Source organism: Hakea prostrata, chromosome 2 (genome assembly GCF_041222555.1).
Source record: "Hakea prostrata isolate BN-2017 chromosome 2, UWA_Hpros_2, whole genome shotgun sequence".
Taxonomy (NCBI): domain Eukaryota; kingdom Viridiplantae; phylum Streptophyta; class Magnoliopsida; order Proteales; family Proteaceae; genus Hakea; species Hakea prostrata.
The window spans coordinates 56,252,440-56,272,826 of record NC_142601.1 but is presented as its reverse complement, the minus strand read 5'-3'; the positions used below and the strand labels follow the sequence as shown (position 1 = coordinate 56,272,826).

The 20,387-nt window shown below is 38.8% G+C and overlaps 3 protein-coding genes and 1 pseudogene across 3 annotated transcripts; 1 reads left to right on the top strand and 3 right to left on the bottom strand.

Moving 5' to 3' along the window:
* Positions 1–153: 153 nt before the first annotated feature.
* Positions 154–1,550, top strand: LOC149025066 (caffeoylshikimate esterase pseudogene; annotated as a pseudogene).
* A 375-nt stretch (positions 1,551–1,925) lies between these two features.
* On the bottom strand, positions 1,926–6,788 carry LOC149025065 (V-type proton ATPase subunit c''1). Its single transcript, XM_089145274.1, has 4 exons — positions 6,516–6,788; positions 6,308–6,385; positions 2,547–2,717; positions 1,926–2,440 (listed from the first exon to the last, which is right to left on the bottom strand). Exons 1-4 carry the CDS (start codon positions 6,626–6,628, stop codon positions 2,269–2,271), a joined length of 534 nt encoding a protein of 177 aa, XP_089001400.1. The 5' UTR covers positions 6,629–6,788; the 3' UTR covers positions 1,926–2,268.
* Positions 6,789–7,827: 1,039 nt separating this feature from the next.
* LOC149025064 (putative pentatricopeptide repeat-containing protein At3g15930) lies at positions 7,828–10,559 on the bottom strand. The gene is given in 4 exon segments (XM_089145272.1): positions 7,828–7,875; positions 7,877–10,069; positions 10,071–10,141; positions 10,144–10,559. Coding segments are annotated over 4 exon segments (2,343 nt in total). The 5' UTR covers positions 10,175–10,559.
* A 97-nt stretch (positions 10,560–10,656) lies between these two features.
* On the bottom strand, positions 10,657–15,821 carry LOC149025063 (plastidic ATP/ADP-transporter-like). The gene is made up of 5 exons (XM_089145273.1): positions 14,693–15,821; positions 12,554–12,808; positions 11,830–11,973; positions 11,395–11,742; positions 10,657–11,302 (listed from the first exon to the last, which is right to left on the bottom strand). Exons 1-5 carry the CDS (start codon positions 15,455–15,457, stop codon positions 10,919–10,921), a joined length of 1,896 nt encoding a protein of 631 aa, XP_089001399.1. The 5' UTR covers positions 15,458–15,821; the 3' UTR covers positions 10,657–10,918.
* Positions 15,822–20,387: the final 4,566 nt, after the last annotated feature.

The following is a 20,387-nucleotide window of genomic DNA, read 5'->3' as shown; positions in this document are numbered from 1 at the left end:
CCACCATAGAGTGATGCACCAACTCCTCTTTCCCGCGAAAATAAAATACAAAAAAACCAAAAACGGGGGTTGGTGCATGTCGCTCTCCATCCTCTGCACAACAACCTTGGTTCTTCGTCATCATCTTCTTTAGATATTGATAATTTCATTACTCTCCCGAGCTTTTAAAACCCAAGTCAGTGTTGGGATCTTCTCCAATATCACGAAGCATAAGCAAGCAAACAACCATGGCGACCGATTCCCCCACCCGTGTTCCACTTCCACCCAATTTCTGGGGCGACATGCCAGAAGACGAATACTACACTTCCCAGGGAATTCGCAACACCAAATCATACTTCAACACTCCAAATGGTAAGATCTTCACTCAGTCCTTCTTGCCATTGGATCTCCCCATCAAAGCCACCGTCTTCATGACTCACGGCTACGGTTCCGACACCGGTTGGCTCTTCCAGAAGATCTGCATCCGCTACGCCACCTGGGGTTACGCTGTCTTCGCCGCCGATCTCCTTGGCCACGGCCGCTCTGACCCAGAAGACCTCCGCTGCTATGTCGGCGATATGGAGAAGATGGCCGCCACTTCCCTCTCTTTCTTCCTCTCCGTCCGCCACAGCGACGAATATCGCCACCTCCCTGCCTTCCTCTTCGGCGAATCCATGGGCGGCGCAGAAACTATGCTTATGTATTTCCAATCGGATCCCGGCACTTGGACGGGCTTGATCTTGTCTGCCCCATTATTCATGATTACAGATTCCATGAAACCCCCAAAATTCAGTCTCTTCTTCTATGGCCTTCTCTTCGGATTGGCCGATACCTGGGCTTGTATGCCGGAGAACAAGATCGTAGGGAGGGCAATCAAAGATCCAGAGAAGCTAAAGATCATCGCTTCCAATCCACGGCGTTATACAGGAAAGCCAAGGGTCGGAACCCTGAGAGAGCTGATTAGGGTTTCAGAGTACATACGGAGTAATTTCTCCAGAGTTACGATTCCATTCCTGACGGCGCACGGAACGGCAGACGGTGTGACGTCACCGGATTCTTCGAAGTTGCTGTACGAGAAGGCTTCCAGCGAAGACAAGACTTTGAAGCTTTACGAGGGAATGTATCATTCGTTGATACAGGGAGAACCCGACGAGAATAGTCAAATCGTGTTGGACGATATGAGGGAATGGATCGATGAGAGGGTTAGGAGATATGGATCCCAAGTAGTTCCTCTTGGAACTGAGGATTCAGAATCGGTTGTTGGGTAAAATCATCAGACAAAAAAATGTTTCTTAATGAACTTTTGAGATAAAATTAACTGATTCAGCGATACAGAATGATTCAATTCAGCCCATCTGTATTGCAAAATCGAAATCTGTTTTGCAGTCTGTTGTGGTTCCCTCGATTATGGAGTTTATAGGATTTACAAGGATTTAGGCATAAAACTTTCTGGTGATTTCGTGCTTATTCAAGAAGATTTAATGAACAAATAAAAATTGCTAATGTCCTCACCTCATCAGTCATACAATGATACAACTTCTGAAATTAGAAATTGACAAGCAAATACAAGTAAAGAGGGTTTGGATGGTTAGCATGGAAGAATTGAACTCCAGCTCGCTTCATCTCCTTGTTCAGAGGATCCAAAGATAAAAGAGGAATACCGCTACCTGAACAATGTTCATTAACTGATTTCACCCTTAATATTTTCAAACGGCTACAGTTCATCACTTGATTACAAATTTCTTACTTATCGAGTGAATCTCTTAGATTCATATCGAGTCAGTCATCTCTTTTCCTATAAAGAAACAAACACTGTGGTTTATCATTGATCTATGCTTTTTTTTTCCACTTCTGGGTAGAATATTGGTGGATCAGTACAACATTCACTAGTTTGCACTCTTTCTTATCAATAGATTTCTAACTCAACACGAAAATGAAAGGCAATAAATCTGAATACTTGAAGCCTTTATTCAGCGTTCAGAATCATAAGCATAACTAGAATCCAAACAGGAACTTGGTTGAGATAGACAAAGGTTTCAATGATTTTGGGTACCTGAAAGTGACAAAATGTCTCAAGAATCCAGAATTCAGAAAGGCTGAACAAAGTGAAATGAATTTCGATTGAGTTACAAAAGAATAGACCATCACTCCCAGAGGTCCATCTGGTATACTTCTGTTTCAGTGATAGAACAACCACAACAAACAGACAGCAGAGCAGAGTCAAACCGAATACAATCGAAGGCAATCTTGTTCTGTAAGCACCATTGTTACAACACAATTGATGGCCTCTCAACCTGTTTTTGTTGGCCAACTAATTTGACCAGACATGATGATTCCAACAATCACTCCAAACAATCCAAGAGCACTACCGAAGATCTCGATAACCAGAATTTTTACAAAAAGCGAGGAGTTTTGGGCATCAGACAATGCACAGCTGCTACCAATTATTCCTACACAGATTCTGTCACCAAGAAAAGTAGAACATAAAAGGTAAAGTCATAATTAAATTTAAGAAATTGTATATACCAATGTTAACTAGCAGAGGTAAACAAAGCCAAGTTACATACCCACAAACTAGGTTTGCAAAGCCAACTATGATACCCGAGGCAAAGATTGCATATCCAGCCCGAAGTGCTTCTGGTTCATACATCAGGGCTGATGGCACACCCTCTAGCTTTGTTTGTAAGATGATTGCCACGATAACACCATATATGGCAACAGCCTCACAGAAGATTACACTGAAAAACAGTAAAAAACATCGAAACAATTTCAAGCTCTGTTGTAAGGTTCATTTACCAAATATCTATGAAAGTGCTTTGAGAGGACAGAATTGAAGTTGGCATTGAACAATGGAGATCCATGGCCGAAAATCTATTAAGGTCCATTTACCATACATCAAAATTGACATTGGAGAAAAATTGTAGTCCCCTAGTGAGAGGACATTGAGTATCTTTGAGAAGCCCAAAACCTGTCAATCCTCTGGCAAGTCAATGTCCAATGTATCCGTTGTCCAATAGAAATTCAATCAGATACAAGGTATTTGCAATGTGCAAGGTTAAGCATATTGGGAAATTAAGGCTCCAATAAGGTGTCCCCCACTTGAAGAACCCTTCAAAATCTAACAACTTCCTCTACCAAAATAATACAAGATGTGCTAAGCGATAGTGCAGAAGAGTCCTATGCTCTTCAACAGACAGGTGAGAGGAATATGACCTGACAATTTGAAGTGGGATACGAAACTTGATGAGGCATATTTAGCCTCAAAGGCTTCATGCCCTAGGTCTTCTAGTTACCTTAGCCCTTACGAACCTCAATAAACCACTTGGCTTACTCTATCAGTTCCAGATCACCATCAGCCTCCTCTGAAAGGTCAGAAAGCCCCAAGTAGATGAGACAATCCTTTTGGAATTCCCAGGCTTCCCCAGAAAGGATTTCATTGGTGATCAGCCATTCATATGGACTTAAATATGAGTCTTTTGGAATTATAAAAGAATACATCGGTAGTTTGAGTTTGAGACTAAAGGAACCATGATGATGAGGAGACGTTGGTCTTCGCAAGCCTTATTAGCATACCGAATTCCATATGATTCATTCAGCGATTGGAGTTGGCATCGAACAATGGAGGAGTGATATGACTACGGAGAGCAATTCTTCAGTCTGTTGCATAGCAACTGTATGATGCGATCCCGGGATGAGAAACCATGTTTAAAATCACTATGGGCCAACCAAAGTGAACCAAAAACAAGTATAAGAGGTAGTGGAAATTCTGTAAATATATCAAACAGTTTAGGATCCACCCCTGGACCAGTTTAGCAACTTCACCGTCCCACCAACAAGTCTCTCTATAAGAATGATGCTTTCCTTTGAATTCTCCTATGAAATCTTTAGCCACCTTCCTAATACACGTAGCCATCTTATTTCACATTGTATTAATATCCCCCTCAATCCCACTTTCCTTGTTTGACTACTTCATTAGTGAAAGATTTCAAGCAATCACCTCTTAAGTTCCACCACCATATCCTAGGATAGTTAATCTCACACATTTTGTGAGGATGATTCAACTTACAGTTTCAGAAGAGAACAACAGTTAAATTGCTGAAGAAGATTTGGTCTTGCTCGATATCCAAGTAGCAAGAAAGAGAAGAAAATATATGAGAGAGAGAGAGGGAAGAGAGAGATAAACTTGGGGGGGGGGGATGCTATGTCATTGCACCTCACCGGCAGCAATAAAACAAAACTCAAAATTTAATTCATCAGTTCATCCTCTAATTAGTAGGGGATGCATTACACATACATACAAATCTTCTAATATTCCAAATTTGACCCATAAAAGACTCCTAATCACTCAAGAACACTCAATAATGTAAATAAAATTAAAATAGAATTCTATCTAAAAGACTAAGTATCCTAATATAACTCAAAACACTAAATCAAAAATTGAATTTAACACCTAATCTCGTGTACCATAAGTAACCCCACCATTATGGGCTTATAAATTATGCCCATCACATCAATAAACGCAAAAATAAGAAGCTTAATGTCTATATAACCCACCCATGGGCCAAAATTAAGTTTTGCGAAGCCCAATTGACCCAAAGATATTCTTTACTGCATCACCCCCATTTGAGGTTCCCCATTTACTAAAGTTTCAACAATTTCTGAGCCTCCACCTCATTTGATTTGGTTTAAAGATCTTGGTATTGGGCCCCAATACTATTGAAGCTACAGTAGTGACTCCACATAGACCTAGTATTAATTGTAAGGAATCTCTATTTACTAGAGATGAGAAGACGAGAGCAGATCAAGATAATTCCTATGGAACCCCAATGCTAAACACACCTCTAAATTCATCAGACTTGTAATTTTAATTCAGACTATGACCTTCAATCCAGGAAATATTCCATTAAGTAAGAACATTATTTGTGATCCTCAAACATGTATATTTGGTAGCTGGTACTGGTACAAAACCTAAAAAAGAACAGCACGTTCAATATATTAACACATCCTGTTCCCATCAATTAGATGGGAAATTTCATAGAGTATTCTGTCACCTAGTTTAAATAGATCAAAACTAGACTTGAACTTGAAAGGCTGTAGGCTTACTTCTTAGAAATTTGTAATACCAAATACACTGTCAGATGCCAAAGCTCAAGCAAATATCCAGGTCAGTTATATCTTATAATTTTTTGATCCCTTGTAGAACTACACACATAAGATATGCCAATGCTCAAGCAAATATCCAGGTCAGTTATATCTTATAATTTTTTGATCCCTTGTAGAACTACACACATAAGGTATGCCAATGCTCAAGCGAATATCCGGGTCAGTTATTTCTTATAATTTTTTGATCCCTTGTAGAGCCACACACATAAGGTAAGAGCATATAAGTAAAGACTAAAGAGTATTTCAGAGGATGCAAACTCATTTGATATGAACTTTTGAGATGTATAAAACAGAAAAACAGAAAACTCAATTGACAGGTCTCCACAGAACTGGGGATAAGAGAATAAAATTGGTAACAAAAAATGAGTACATATGGTTGAGAGAACTTTATACAGGTCACAAAAGTTAAAGCAAAATAGGTGCATAGGTGTGAGATTAAGGAAATAAGGATCTCAGTAGAATATAGCACTCTCCCACATCCCTCCCCCGCCTCCCCCCAAACCCCAAATGTTAGCATCACTTGGGCAGATACACAAATGTAAGTACGGAACGAGGATCATTTCTAAGACAGGCTACCATTCCGGAACTAAGGAAACACCCCATATCTTAGTTATAAACTCAATACATGAGATCATATCATCATACAAACCTTGTGCTCATGATTAAATGAGAAGAGCCCTTAAGGATGAGGTTGGTGTCAGAAGTTATCAGTGCCAAAATAAGCTGGTTTCAGGGGTTAAGTTAAATCCAGCCCACTTGTTTAAAAACATAAAATCACACGGAGGGTCCTTCATTGAGACAAATTTTTCCAGAAGCACACCGAGTTGAAATTATTGGACAAGTGAAAGTGATACTTTTTTCAGCTCAACTTATGACCCTTTTAAGATATCAACAGAGACACCATTCACACCCACTCCCGGTTTCTGTATTCGTCGAAAGACTTACCCTAGTATCAAGAGAAACCAAGACAACCAAGAAAACCAATTACACACACAAAAAATTAATAATAAATAAAATAAAAAAGAACATCTCCAGTGGTTAATCCTCACTCACGAGTAATTAAAGCAAAAGAACAAGAACATAGATCACCAAAACCAATCTAGTTTAGAGGAACAAGGGTAAACACATTTCTTTCTAATTTATCCATACAAACATAACATCTTACCTAATGAGATTCTTCGAAGTAATACGCGGCGCTTTGATTGCAGCACCAATCAAACTACTTCCAGTAATATAAATTCCCCTACAGAAGTCGAGACAGGAATAAGTCCCTATGAAATTCAATCAAAACCAGCAGCATAACCCCAGTGAAATTGGGGGTAATAGAATAATTTTGAAAAAGAAAAGGAAAAATAAAGAGACTGGATGATTACCAGGCAGCACCCAGCACAGAAACACCGATGGCAATCGCGATTCCAATTGCCGCGAAGGTGTAAGGCGAGATCTGCATCAATGCCCGAGACCAAGAACTCGATGATCCCGCCATCACGAAGCCAGACACAATTGCACAGGGGGAAAAATCCCTTAATTCTTCTCCTTCAAGAATCAAGAGCTCAATTCAGTCTTCTACTACTACGATTGAATTAAGAAAGAGAGCAGAAGGGCACGGCAACTGCAGACAAACGATCACGAATCTTGAAATCTTAATACGATACAACCGGTTTAGTGTATGAAAGAGGCGATTGGACCGGAATCTGGACTTGGACGGGTCACCTGTTCCGGTTTAAAGGTTGGATCGTTCGGGTTCTACCGGTTCAGATTTCTTGAACCCCTTCTTTCTACCCAAAAGAAAAACCCATAAATACCTTCTGACCATGGAGTCTTGCCCCTGGTAATCCAGCAGCATTCTGCTTGCTTCCATTATTGCTTGTCAATAATTTGAAACTGCTTTTATATCTTTAGTTTAAGAATTAGGGTATAGTTTGAAATAAAAGTTGTAGATTAACTTAGGGCGTTGGTTACTGGATTACGATTCATGAATCGGAATATCCCGGAAAAATCTCTAGATTTATGTCTGAGATTCACCTTTACATTAAACGGAATCGGATTTGGGGGGGGAAACCGAGTTTCAAAAATTATATATTTGCCTTCCAAAATCAGTCGATCAACGTTTTGGATGACCCGTTTCATTCCACCCAACATTTAATTTTATAAATTATGACTCTGTCTTGTTTGATCTCGATATTTCTCCGCCGGCGGCCCTTATATATTTTGACACAGCAATTCTTGTGAAAGTTTCATTACTGAAGGTTGTTTCATGATTAATCTAACTTCAATTTGTGTTGTTGTAACCTTTATATCAATTTTTCACCACCAATGCAACAATTTGACTATTTAGTACACAAGTATCTGTATTTTTTTGTAGTTTTGAAGAATTAGAAGAATGTTCCTTTGAACCATTATTCATCATTCTCCTTCGCTAATTACAACAAGAAAGTCTTATCAAAAAAAGAATTACAACAAGAAAGGAAAAAAATATTTTTTTCCCTCATAAGATTCACAAATACCTAATCAAGCAACAATAGAAAGCAAGCATTGACCACCATAAATATTTAAGTTGTTCTATGTACATCTTATCGGTCATAAGCAAAGAAGCCAACTAGGTACTGCCAAGTTAATAATTCAATGGTCCTTTTAAGTATAACTAATAAATAAATAAATCAATTCTATTTTTTTATAAAATTTTCACCAGTAATCTTTACATGAACATGAACCGTTTGTGAAATGATGGAAAGCGAGTCCGATCCCTGACTATAACTTCTCTATTATACAATCTAGATATTAATTTTGCCACATGATGACAATCAATGCACATTCTAAGATTCTTCACAATTCTGATTGTAACCCCTGACTCTAAAGAGATCAACCCAAACGCAATTGCAAGCTTTTCACTGTGCCAGTGAAGTGCAGTCTCTTTCTCCTCCTCGCCAATATCAAGGAAAACCTCTGATGTGTTGGGCATGTACCCAGATAACTTCAAGTCTTGAGTTATTTCATTTAGCTTTGAGTAGATAGCAATGGATTGAGGGTGGGCATGGTCTCCAGCTACAAACTCATGAACAACACCATTCATCTCTATCAGACTACAACCTGGAATCTTCTTAATACTCTTGTCCATCATTATTTTTCGGACTTTTCGCATATCATCCCACTTATTGCAAGCAGCATATACATTAGACAATAGAATATACACAGCTCCATTCTCAGGTTCTAATTCCAGTAGTCTCTTAGCTACCATTTCAGCCAGGTCCACATTCCTATGAACTCGACAAGCACCAAGGAGAGCACCCCATACAACAGAATTTGGTCTTACTGGCATGTTTGCTATAAACTCCAAGGCCTCTCTTAGCTTTCCTGCTCTACCAAGAAGATCAACCATGCATCCATAGTGAGCCACATTAGGCTTAATGCCATGGTGGGTTGTCATGCTAGAGAAGAGCTCCCTTCCTAGATCTACCATGCCTCCATGAGTACAAGCACACAGAACACCAATGTAGGTTATTTCATCTGGCGTGATTGAGGCTTTAATCATCTCAGCAAACAGATCAAGAGCTTCTTTCCCATACCCATTAATAGCAAGGCCAGAAATCATGGCTGTCCATGTAAACTTATCTTTTTGAGGCATCTCTTTAAAGACCTTCACCGCAGATTTCACCTGCCCACATTTAGAATACATGTCTATCAGAGCATTTCCTACAACAGCATCAGTCTTCATCTTGTTCTTGTCAATGTAAAGCATTACCCATTCCCCAATCTCAAGAGCCCCAAGATTTGCACAAGCTGTGAGTATGCTAACCATTGTGTACTCATCCGGCCTGATCTTTGCAGCTTGCATCTCTCGGAAAATTCCCAATGCTTCTTTGAAACGGTTGGCCTGTAGGTATCCATCAATCATGGCTGTCCATGAAACAAAGTCTCTGTGGGGCATCTGATCAAAGTATTCTCGAGCTCTGTCAAGTTGTTGTGAATGTGCAAGACCAGAGACAATGATAGTCCAAGAAATTACATCTCTCGACTTCATGGCCTGAAACAGCTCGAGTGCAAAATCCATTTCTCCACATGCTGCATACATGTCAATCAGAGCATTTTCCAGTGTCAGATTGGAGTTGAAACCTTGGTCTTTCACGTAATGATGAGCTTTCTTCCCGGTCTTCAAATCCTTCAACTTAGCACAAGCTGATAGAACTGAGACAAGTGTAACTGAAGTGGGTAATACTTGCTCTTTCTCCATTTCAATGAAAAGATTTCTTGATTCTTCAAAATCTCTTCTCCTGTTGTAACCAGAAATCATGGCATTCCAAGAAAGCACCTGTCTTTTGGAGCTCCTATCGAAGACTCGACGGGCTATCTCAATATGATCACAGGAAGAGTACAAATGGATCAGAGCATCTTGTGCATACGAATCAGAATCAAAACCAAACTCAAGGATATGAGCATGGAACTCTCTTCCACAACAAGAGGCGATTTCACGAGTAAACGACTTGAGTAAGAAAGGGAATGTGTAGCAATCAGGCAAAACCCCCTTCCGTAGCATTTCAAAATACATTGAAGCTGCAAGATTGCAGCAATTTCTTTGAGAATAGCCTTTGATCATTGTATTCCAAATGAAGAGACTGGGTTGTTGAATTTTGTCGAATAGAAGGCGGGCATAATCCATATTACCCATTTCACGGGTGCAGCAGAAAGTGATGAGTCGGCATTGTTCAAGGGAATTACGGACGAGACCTGTTGTGATAAACTGAGAATGGACCTGTTTGAGTTGTTCCATTGATTTACAGTTTGATAAGAGAGAGACTGGTGGGATGTACTCAAGGATGGGATGGCAATGGGAATGTTGAGAGAGATCAGTGGCGTCAATAGACGTCTTTTTCGAGATCATGCTGAAGTTTGCTGAAAGTGTTCTACTCGAGAAGAGAAGAGACGAAGAAGAAAACAAGTGCAGTAGAAAGAAACGACGACACCATAAAATGAAGAGCCGATCTCTCATTCTTTCTGATAGTTCCAAGTACCCTTCATAGAGTAGTTCCAGCATTCTTACAACCCTCCCTGGCTCCCTCCATTACAGAATTCTTGAGCTTCTGGGAGCGGGTCACAGTTACAATCATGAACGCTTGACTTGGAATAAAACGATGCAGCAGTGCGAACATCAACCAAGGATTTGGAGCGTAGAACCTGGAACCCAGTTGACTGCCAAGCAAGCATTTAGAGTGTGAATCGAAACCCATCACAAAACTGGTATCCAAACCATTTGGATTTTTTACTTTTTATGCTTTATATATAATATGACAGGACATGGGTTTTCATTTGTCAAACCCTGGGAATAGTCTAATATGAACTAGGGCAACTCTGGACATCAGTTTCGGGAGATAAATCGATTCATCTTCCCGACTTGGTAACCCTTCTGCATGATATTTGCAACCAAGCACCTAGAGGACAGCCAAATAAGCGAGAAATCTCCATATCCATGGAAAGCAAGACAGATTTGGATGAATTTGATCATTTAAAATAAAAAAATTAACAATCTCTCACTTTATTACATACCAAAAAGTGATTCAAAAATAATCAGTTGCTTAACTGACAAAAGTCTGATTATTTCATCCACAATTGAAGAATATAGTCTAATAAAAAAAGGCAAACCCAGTGCTAAAGGCTTCCGCACAAGCAGAGTCCGGGGTAATTTTTACGCAATCTTACCCCTACAATAGTCTACTCCTATCAGTTGACTCGCTACATATATTTCATATATTTCTCATAATCCAATCCTCAAATATATAAATTAGATTTTGCGTGGTATGGTGCTCCCTGATGAACTGCCGAAGCCATCACTGGCTTTCTGGTTCAAAGCAGTTCCGGTTGCAAGAGTTCCATTCCGGTTCCCAACAGCAAAATTATCCTTCTCAGGCACCACTGGTATCTTGAGAGCTGCTCTCTTCTCCATTTCCTCCTCTAGTTCTTCCTGCCTACGCAATGCAGTGAACTGAGTATCCAAAGACCTTGCAGCTGCTAACCATGCGAAAACAATGAACAACAATACTCCTCCAAGATATGGAGTTGAATTTGCCAGTGACCCAAATGTCAATATCATGAACTGCTGAATCAAAGCCCCTCCAGACTTCCCCAGTGGGTTGCAGACAACATCAATGGCTGCCTTCCCTTTAACCTGTGAGAATGCAAAGTAACCTTCAAAGTTATATACCAAAAGAATGAGACAAGGACGTAAAACCCTGAACGTGGAGTGTCAAAGGTACATACCTTAGTTTCTTCATCCAAAGGAATGTAAGCCATTTCTTTGCAAGGATCAAATAAACTGTACTTCGCACTCTTACTGAAAATGTTCTGTAAGGCACCAACATACACAGCTGCAAGTAGAGGAGTTACTCCAAGCTGCCCAATGACCGGAGCCAGTGGACCCCCAAATAAAATAAGAGAGAAGAAGCCAACTCCTGTGATTAGTAGCACAGTGGGTGTGATTTTGGCTGCAACTCCCCACCCATATTTGTCAAATATCCATTGACTCAACAACATCATTGTGAAAGTAGCAATTCCAGTAGCAGTTGAGAAATCACCCATGAAGGACGAATACTCATTAGGGCTAGGAAACTGCAACATTGCATAAGAAAGGTGATTGTAAGAGAACTGCATTGGCTGGCATTGTAAAAGGAATAAAGCCTATCACGTTTGCTTTACCTGAGCCTTGAGCTTCGATTTCCATGTGACCTCAACAAGGTTGATACTAATACCATAAGCAACCACCAAGGTGGCTAGATCCCTCACATATCTTGAGGAAACTAAGAATTTCAAACTTTCCATTGTACCCATTTTCGGCTTCTCCTGTAGAACAGTTAATATCCATAAGCTTTATTCAGAACAATAGCCATAAGACTCGTTATCCTTTCAAACAAGGTGGGGAACCACCAAGTACAGATCAACTGCTTAGAAATTGCACCACCAGACAAATGTTACAAGTGTTTAAATTGTGAAACAAGCAACTCCATATTTGGGTCTAGCTATAGATGAACAAGATGGTGCAGTACAAGGATAACCAGATATGAATTTATAATTGTTCAAGTTTGAGCCAAAGATAAGCACCTAATACATCAAAAACGATACATCTCCAGTTCAGGTTTTCCAAATTGGACAAATTACTTAAATAGCAATGGTTCTGCAGGATATATATTTGACACGGCAATGATAAAATGAGTTTCTTGTTTGCTGTACATAAATCCAATGGCATGGATAAATCATGAGGGGCTAATTCACATATAATACTAATCCAAGTGTGTGACAGTGATTCGCAAGAAGAGTGTTGCCATCTTGCCCAACAAAACTACTTGTCAAAGTCATCCAAGTGACAACAAAAAGGAAACAAATGGGTGAGAAGAAGCTCGATAATGTCTGTTATAATGATTACCTTCTTCTTACTGCTACGTGTTGGATGAGGAACAGAATTATTGACCCACCAGTAGAGAAAACAGATTGCAACGCCCATCAGAACCACGATACCCATCATTCCTTTTAGGGAAATGGCCCATCCATCAACTCCAGGACCCAAGTTCTTTCTCATATTTGAAAAGTACTTCACGGTTCGCCCTGAGAAAATTAGAGCCACATTGGCCCCAAGACCAAACAATGGGTAGAACTTTTTTGCCTCGTCAACAGTAGTGATCTGCAATTGAAAAAAAGCCACATCAATGATGTCGCAGCTCTGAGTGCCATGAATTCAGACATTAATGGAGGAATGTGAGGATGGAAGCCCAAAAACTACTGCAACAAAATGTCTCAGCAAGGACTTGTGATAGTGGTAAAACATAAAAATAAACTCAATGACATCCAGATACCACCCACACTTTACACACAGGAAGAGTGTTATGAACTTATGACTTTTAACATCCATGATAAGAGCCCATAGCATGAAATAAACAGCAACTAAAAGTAAAAGGAATGAAGAACGACATTCCAAGATGCAGCTAGGAATTGATTTTAAAATTACAGGATTACATCCTCCTCCCTTTTACTTTGCCCTAACTATAAATTCCTCTCATCTATTCTCAGTTATTAGTACCCTCCTCCTGCCCCCCCCCCCCAAAAAAAAAAAAAAAAAAAAAAAAGAAGTGTATAATCTCAATCAGATTGTCTGTCCGTTAAGTAAACTACCCATCTTTCTTCTTCTTCTTCTTCCTCCTGCGACCCAACCACCCACCCCTCAGCACCTCTAGGTGACCAACCATGACCATCGGATCATAGCCCGCCATTTTTCTGCACCTATGCACTTACAAATATGAGAAAATGACATGCAGAAATGAAGAACCGGGGACTTTTAGGTCCTTCAACCTAAGTTTCAGCCAGTGTCAGCCTCTGATTTTCTGGAATTCAAATAATCTTATACAGACTTGTGATGCTCTATTTTTCTAGAATTTTGAAGCTGCATGTATACTCACTTTGATCTATTAATCAGATCCATCTCTTTTTTTAGGACATCATTAATCCAACTGAAAGGATCACTTCATTCAAGTGTTTTTGCCCCATCTGATATCCTGATTTTTTGATTTCTGGAATCACCCACAGATCTGAGTTTTGCAATACAAGAAATCATTGACACTGATACTAATTCCTATTTATTGGTTCTGAATCTTCCTTTACTACTCAATTATTGATTCTACTATTGCCTTATAAGTTCTGATTGGAGAGCAAGAATCCATGTAGCCGACCCCATTTAGTTGGCACAAGGCTTATTGTTGTTGTTGTATTGCCATATAAGTTATTCTATCAAATTCAAAATAATTGACCCAATAGGTTAAGGAAATAAAAAAATTGAAATAATTGATGCCTTTGAACTTGCATGGTCAATTGACTTGGTAGAACTCTGGAGGCTATGCTCCCAAGTTTACTTGCTGGTTTTGGTCAAAAGAGAAAAACTTTTGCAGGCAATTAGCAGGAGCTCCATTTATCTGCTACTTTTTGCGGGGCAACTAAAATAACCACCTCCAAACTACAAAAGATATGTTTTTCTGCCTGTATGTAGTGTAAATACAATGTTTACCAGAAGTCAGCTAGCTAAATGCCTCACTTACGTCAGAAGCAATCATAAAATGGAATCAAGCATAAGAACAAAACGGTCTAGATGAATCTATTCACCTTCCCACTTTACCATAGGGGTGAAGAGAAACATAACGAAATATATCTTTTCTTTTTCTGAAAGAGAAAAAAAAATAAATAATAGAACAGTTACCTGCATCCAGTTAAGAAATCAAGGCAATCATATCAACAAAAAGCATGAGTAATTCATAATGTAAAATAAATTATCCCACAAATATTTTAAGAAAATTCCCCTCACAAAAAGATTTCAATGGAATTTTCCTTGTAGTTGGTAAAAAGGATTTCAATGGAACACTACCCCTATCATCCAGATTCTATATTATTATCTAGCAGTATAAACATGAGAAAGAAGTATGAATTTTTAATATAAATGAAAATTTCATTTTGAAGATAAGAATTCATATTTTGAAGCCAAAGTAGGAGAATGAACAAGAATGGCATATAGCATCCTCACCTGGTTGGCCAAACCCCAAAATAAAACTGAAATAACCACACTTCCCCATAGCTCAGCCATGACATAAAACAAACAGAAGCTCCAAATCCTCAAGATTGCAACTGGACCGACGAACCTTGGACCGAGCGATGCTACAAGCCTATCCGCTAGGGCTGTTGGGTGGAATACATTGCTAAGAGGGTATAGAACAAACCCAAATGCTCCGAAGAAGGCGATGAAGGGGAGGATGATGGTGTAGAAGAGAGCCTGCTTAGACAATACATTAGCGAGCTTGGTATATAAGAGCATAAACCCAATTGCCATAGGCAAGTTCACCCAAGTCTTCAGAAACGGTATAATCTCTGCACTGCTCCCTTTGGCCGTTACAACCAATACATCTTTTGTATCTCTGAGAATCGTATAGTTGAATAGAATACAAAAAAACATCAACCCAAGAGGGATAATTTTCTTGAGAGTCACAAATTCGATGCCCAAAAACTTGGGCTGGTCCAACTCACTCAACAATGGCTCCCCATCTGCTGCGGCCGCAGCAGCTGCTTCTGCTTTGAAGATACTCAAATTTCTTCCTTTCTCTCCAAACCCAGGACTTTTTGACATGCAAGTAATACTTTTTTGAAACCCATTAACCGATAGAGAAAACCTACCAAGGTTTCCATTGGTTCTGGCATTGATACGATGTCTCAAACCCTGTGACGGGATTAAGACTCTCGTTCTAGGGTTTGCTGGCAGAGGGAGAAGCCCTTTGGCCTGAAGGAGAGCTTCCATGTCTCTCAAACGCCTTCAAAAATCTAAAGAACTCAAGCTCTCATACAAGCGAGACGAGACAATCGAGATATTAGGTGGCTTCAGGGAAGATACGATTCTCAGAGACGGCCTGCGTGGAGAAGAGATTTGCCCATCTTTTATAAATTGTATCACTCGATATGGCCAAAAAATTATTAATGTCAGATGGAAAAATTAAGAATGGAGCTAAAAAAATATTCCTAAATTTCAAAATAATTAGCTTGAAGCCTCAAGACATATTCTAAAAAACTTCCCAAGGATGAAGGATTAAATCGTTAAACAGAGAGAGGGTCGTTAAATAATCTCAGATTTCTTATTAAACAGTCGAAGATGAAGGGTCTTCACTCGCAAAACGAGTGGAAGAAATTTTATATTTTTTCGGAAAATGCGGAACGGTCAAAACGAACCAAAATTAAATCTGGACTCAGCGACGATCTCGTGATGAAAGAGCCAAGAAGGGTAAAAAAGTACCAATTAAGTTGACTAAAATACCCTTGAGATATTTTTTCTGAACAACGTTTTGACATCTACGGTCAAGATTTGTTAGCTTTCGGTGACACTTGTTTTTTGTGGTCCTCATGGGACCAAAAGAGAAGAAAAAGTACCAGAAAACCACGTTTATATCCTCATTTTGTGATCATTTTCGTTACACATCTACAACTAATGATTCTAAATCAATGGTTGCTGATGCATTGACACACTGGAATTTGTCATTTTGTGAGCCACTGTATCATCTTTTCCTCTTTGCACTTTTCTGAAGATATTCTTCTTATAGTGGTCGTTGCAAATTATGTCATAAAACACGTCAACGCCACGATAGGGAAAGTAGGAACACAGAGTGACTCCAGGATTTGGCAGCCGTGGTCCCTGACCAAAATAACCACTGCCTTTTTCTTCAATGACATATATATCCCTCAGAGAAATTAATGAAAACCAACCGTGTTGATTCGGTTTAAATCAAGACCGGTCACATCCGAGACTGACCCAAATCAATCAATCATTTCAGAGATTCGATTCCCACTTTTCAAACCCTACCACAACAATCATAATCAAATCGAAACAGTTACCGATATGTATTATGTCTGTCGCTTTTGGCCCATCTTTGATTTCTTTTCGTATAGGATTTGGTCTAAAAATCTCCCGACCCAAATTGATTTTGAACCGTTCAATCAGCTGCGAATCTTCTAACGACCCTAAATTTTTAGCCTTTTTGTCTTTCAGGTTTCAACATCCAAAAAGTATCACTTTGAACTTTTAAAACGAATGGGTATTAGAGAAGAATATGGAATAAACGGTATAGATTATTAAATTCCCATTTGGAAGTTATCTCATGGTTGTGGTTCATATAAGCTGATGTGGCAAAAATTACATGCTGCCCACACTTTGGGTGCGAAGTTTTGACAAAATTAGCAGGTCCCCTTAGCTAACTTAGTAAACCGATGAATTTCACCAGGTTTCAAGTGAAATATTGGCAAAGCTTCGGATAGATTTCGACCATCCATTTCCGAGGGTATTTTGAGCCTAAATTTGGTGTTTAGCCTAGTTTGATGCTAATAAACACATGGAATTGTTGGTTTTGCTTAAAACCTCACATAAATTGGTTTTAAGATGAAAAAATTCTACAAAACTTCCAAATCTACGTGAGATTTCAATTGATCATCCCAAACAATGGCTATATGTCAAAAATCGAAGAAAAATATAGTGAGAAAGCAAAAAGTAGAAGAGATAAGCTCTGAGAGAGAGGAATTCATGAAAAATAGCTTGGAAATTCATCTAAAATTTGGCAATTTTTCTGCTTATATTGCGGAAATTCTCAAGAAATATGGTGATATTTTGCAAATCGACAATTTTTTGTGAAATATGTTTACCAGGCCCACACTGGCCATTTTGACAAATTACAAATTATCCACTATTACATTTTTGACTATTCGATAATTAAATTTTTAAAATTTGAAATATGTTAAACAAATGGCCTCATCCTATCAAATTACATTATTGCTCCTAATATTCAATTGTCTCCCAACGTGTCTCTCTCTCCTCTCTCTTGCGAGTCTACACAGCAACCCCACCTCAACACCTTAGAAGTTGTCTTCCTCCTCCAACTCTGGTACCAGAATCTGTCACCACCACCACTGCAAGAATTGAACACGAGCTGGTGAGGAGAAAGAGAGACTTGCATTCTCACCTTCAAAGCACCATTATTTAGATCTTATGGCCTTTATTCCTATTTCTTCTCTCTCACGCGCTTGTGTGCTCTTTATGCTTCACAAGTGCTCAATCTCAAACCCAATTACACAGACCAGCAGAAGTATTTAGAACTTGGAAGATAGATAGAGAGAGGGGTAAATGTTTGGTTACCTAAGTATTTCAAAAATCTAAAGATTTCAAATCTATGGAGTCATGGTTCATAAAATTAATTGTTTGGTTAGTGTTTGGTTCCTCGAATCTGGAATAAATTTAAATTCACCTTTAACCCATCATTTTGAGTCACGATTCACATGTTTAACCTTTTGTGAAAGAGGTGAATCTATAGATTTCATTAATCCAGATATTCACACAACCAAACGGGTATAAATCTCCCATTTCTGAATCTAGAAATTTCAAATATCTGGATTCATGTAATCAAACAAGCCCTAGAGTTTCACCCCAAGTTAAGTGAACTGCCGGTAAAAAAAACTCATAAATATATGTGCACCGACATTTTTCAAGATAAGTGAGTGTTGCGACAACCACTCATGGCTCATGGGATTTTTATTTGCTGTAGCGGCTACAACCTGCAGTGGCCATTACAATTTTGCCACGTGTATAACAATGAATCTAGCCGCTGTAAATTAAAACATGAGAACTTAAGTGTAAATCAAACTTTTTTGTTTTACCTTCTTAGGATTATATATTTCAAATTCACAATAGTAGGTCCTTGGATTGGGTTCTACCCTCCCGTGAGAAAAACTCATCTCTGGATTTTCAAATCTACAAGAATGGATCTCTTTCCATGTTCTTGACCGGATGATGGATCATGCCATCTAACACGAGGCAAAAACCAGAAGAACAAAAATAAACCAGAAAGATTATTAGAAGAAACAATGACGTCTTTCTGCTTGTTTTTCCTTTCAGAAATAATAAAATAAAATGAAGAAAAAACTGAAATTTAGTCATTGATCTGTACACAACACTTTTCCTGGGTGCTGCCTTGCTTCAACCTTAGAATTCATCTCTAACAGCGTCAGTATGGCATAGACCAAAATCAAATTCGAGGGTTCAAACCCAATTTCTTTAGGGACAGCCTCAATTAACGGAGGTTGTTTCAAAGTAAGTGCTTTAATTAGTTTTGAAACCCCAGGCTCCGGCACCCCTGGTTTCGCAAGAAAATATTGGGTTCCATTGACTTCGAAAACACCCTGAACTCCACCTCAACCGTTTCAAAACCAGAGCAATTTGGTTTATCAGACTAGGACCCGTGAGCATTCTTGGGCACTGAGAGAATAAACCATGCCAAGAGATAGTAATTTAGGGAAGTTGCAGATTAGCTTTGTGATACCTGGTTAAGGTAATCCGTAGCTGTTGAAGAGGGCAAAAATCGAATCTTCTACTTTTGAGGTGGAACTTATATTAACCTTTTGAAATGCTTTGAGGTTAACCCACATCTTGTAATGAGGTAATCAACTGTGAGAGAAGGTTGTTCTGCGGCATTTGATTTTAATTTAGGACATGAATTTCGTAATTGGAAGAAACTTATTTACGAATGACCTGACCACTTCAAATTAAGAAAGTTTCTTCCTGTGTGGGAAGCGTTAGGAAGCACCTGGTTTTTGCATCGCCGTCTCCCCTGGTTGATTCCATTCTTGTAGATTTGAAAATCCAGAGACGTTTTTACTCGCAGGAAGGTAGAACCCAATCCAGGACCTACTATTGTAAATTTGAAATATATAATCCTAACAAGGTAAAATTAAAAAAATTTATTTTTGAAGTAGGAGAATTTTTATATATAAGAGATTGTGGTATTACATATGCTATCACAAGAGTTGAATCCATAACCTCTTCACCAATAAATAAAATAAGTTCCTATGTTTTAATTTACAATCGTTAGATTCATTGTTGTACACTTGACAAAATCATAATGACTGGCTGTAGGTTGCAGCAAATAAAATTCCTAACTCATTAACATTGGAGGGGCTCTCTGCATTCAATCATGTCGAATATTATAATGCAATTGTTATAATAAATTCAATGAATTATTAGCACTCATTGGGAAGTTCCACCAAGGAGTGGAGCCAAATATCATTAACATTACTAAATTTACGTTGAGGTGGAATACTTGAACGAAAGGTAAAAGATTACGCTCACCTCACACACCCAACACCACATGTTTTAAGGGCCTGTTTGGTTACATGAGTCTGGAGATTTCAAACCTATAGATTTCAAATCAATAGAGTTATAATTTATAAAATTAGATGTTTGGTTGTGGAATGAAATCTATGGATACATCCTAAAAAACTATTTGATCGACGTGATTTTTGTGGATGTGCAAATGTATAGCTTTTTTGAAATCTCTGGATTTCACCCTTTACCCATAAATCTACAGATTCATGTTTTTAGTGTAAAAAAGTGAATCTCTAGATTTCATGAATCTAGAGATTTTTACAACTAAATGGGTATAATTTTTAGACTCATGAATCCAGAGATTTGAAATCTCTGGATTCATGTAACCAAACAGGCCCTCCCTAAGAGAGTTTAGATCATCTCGAGTGAGAACAATGTGTTTTCTTGACAGTTTTCAATCACATAGTATGCGAGTTGAGACCTTTAACTACTAGAAAGAGCAAAAGTAAAAATCTAAGTGGGTCCGGCCCAACACCCCCCCCTTACTGTGTGGCTTAAAACTTGATGAGAAGAGGATCCAAATAGTTGCACC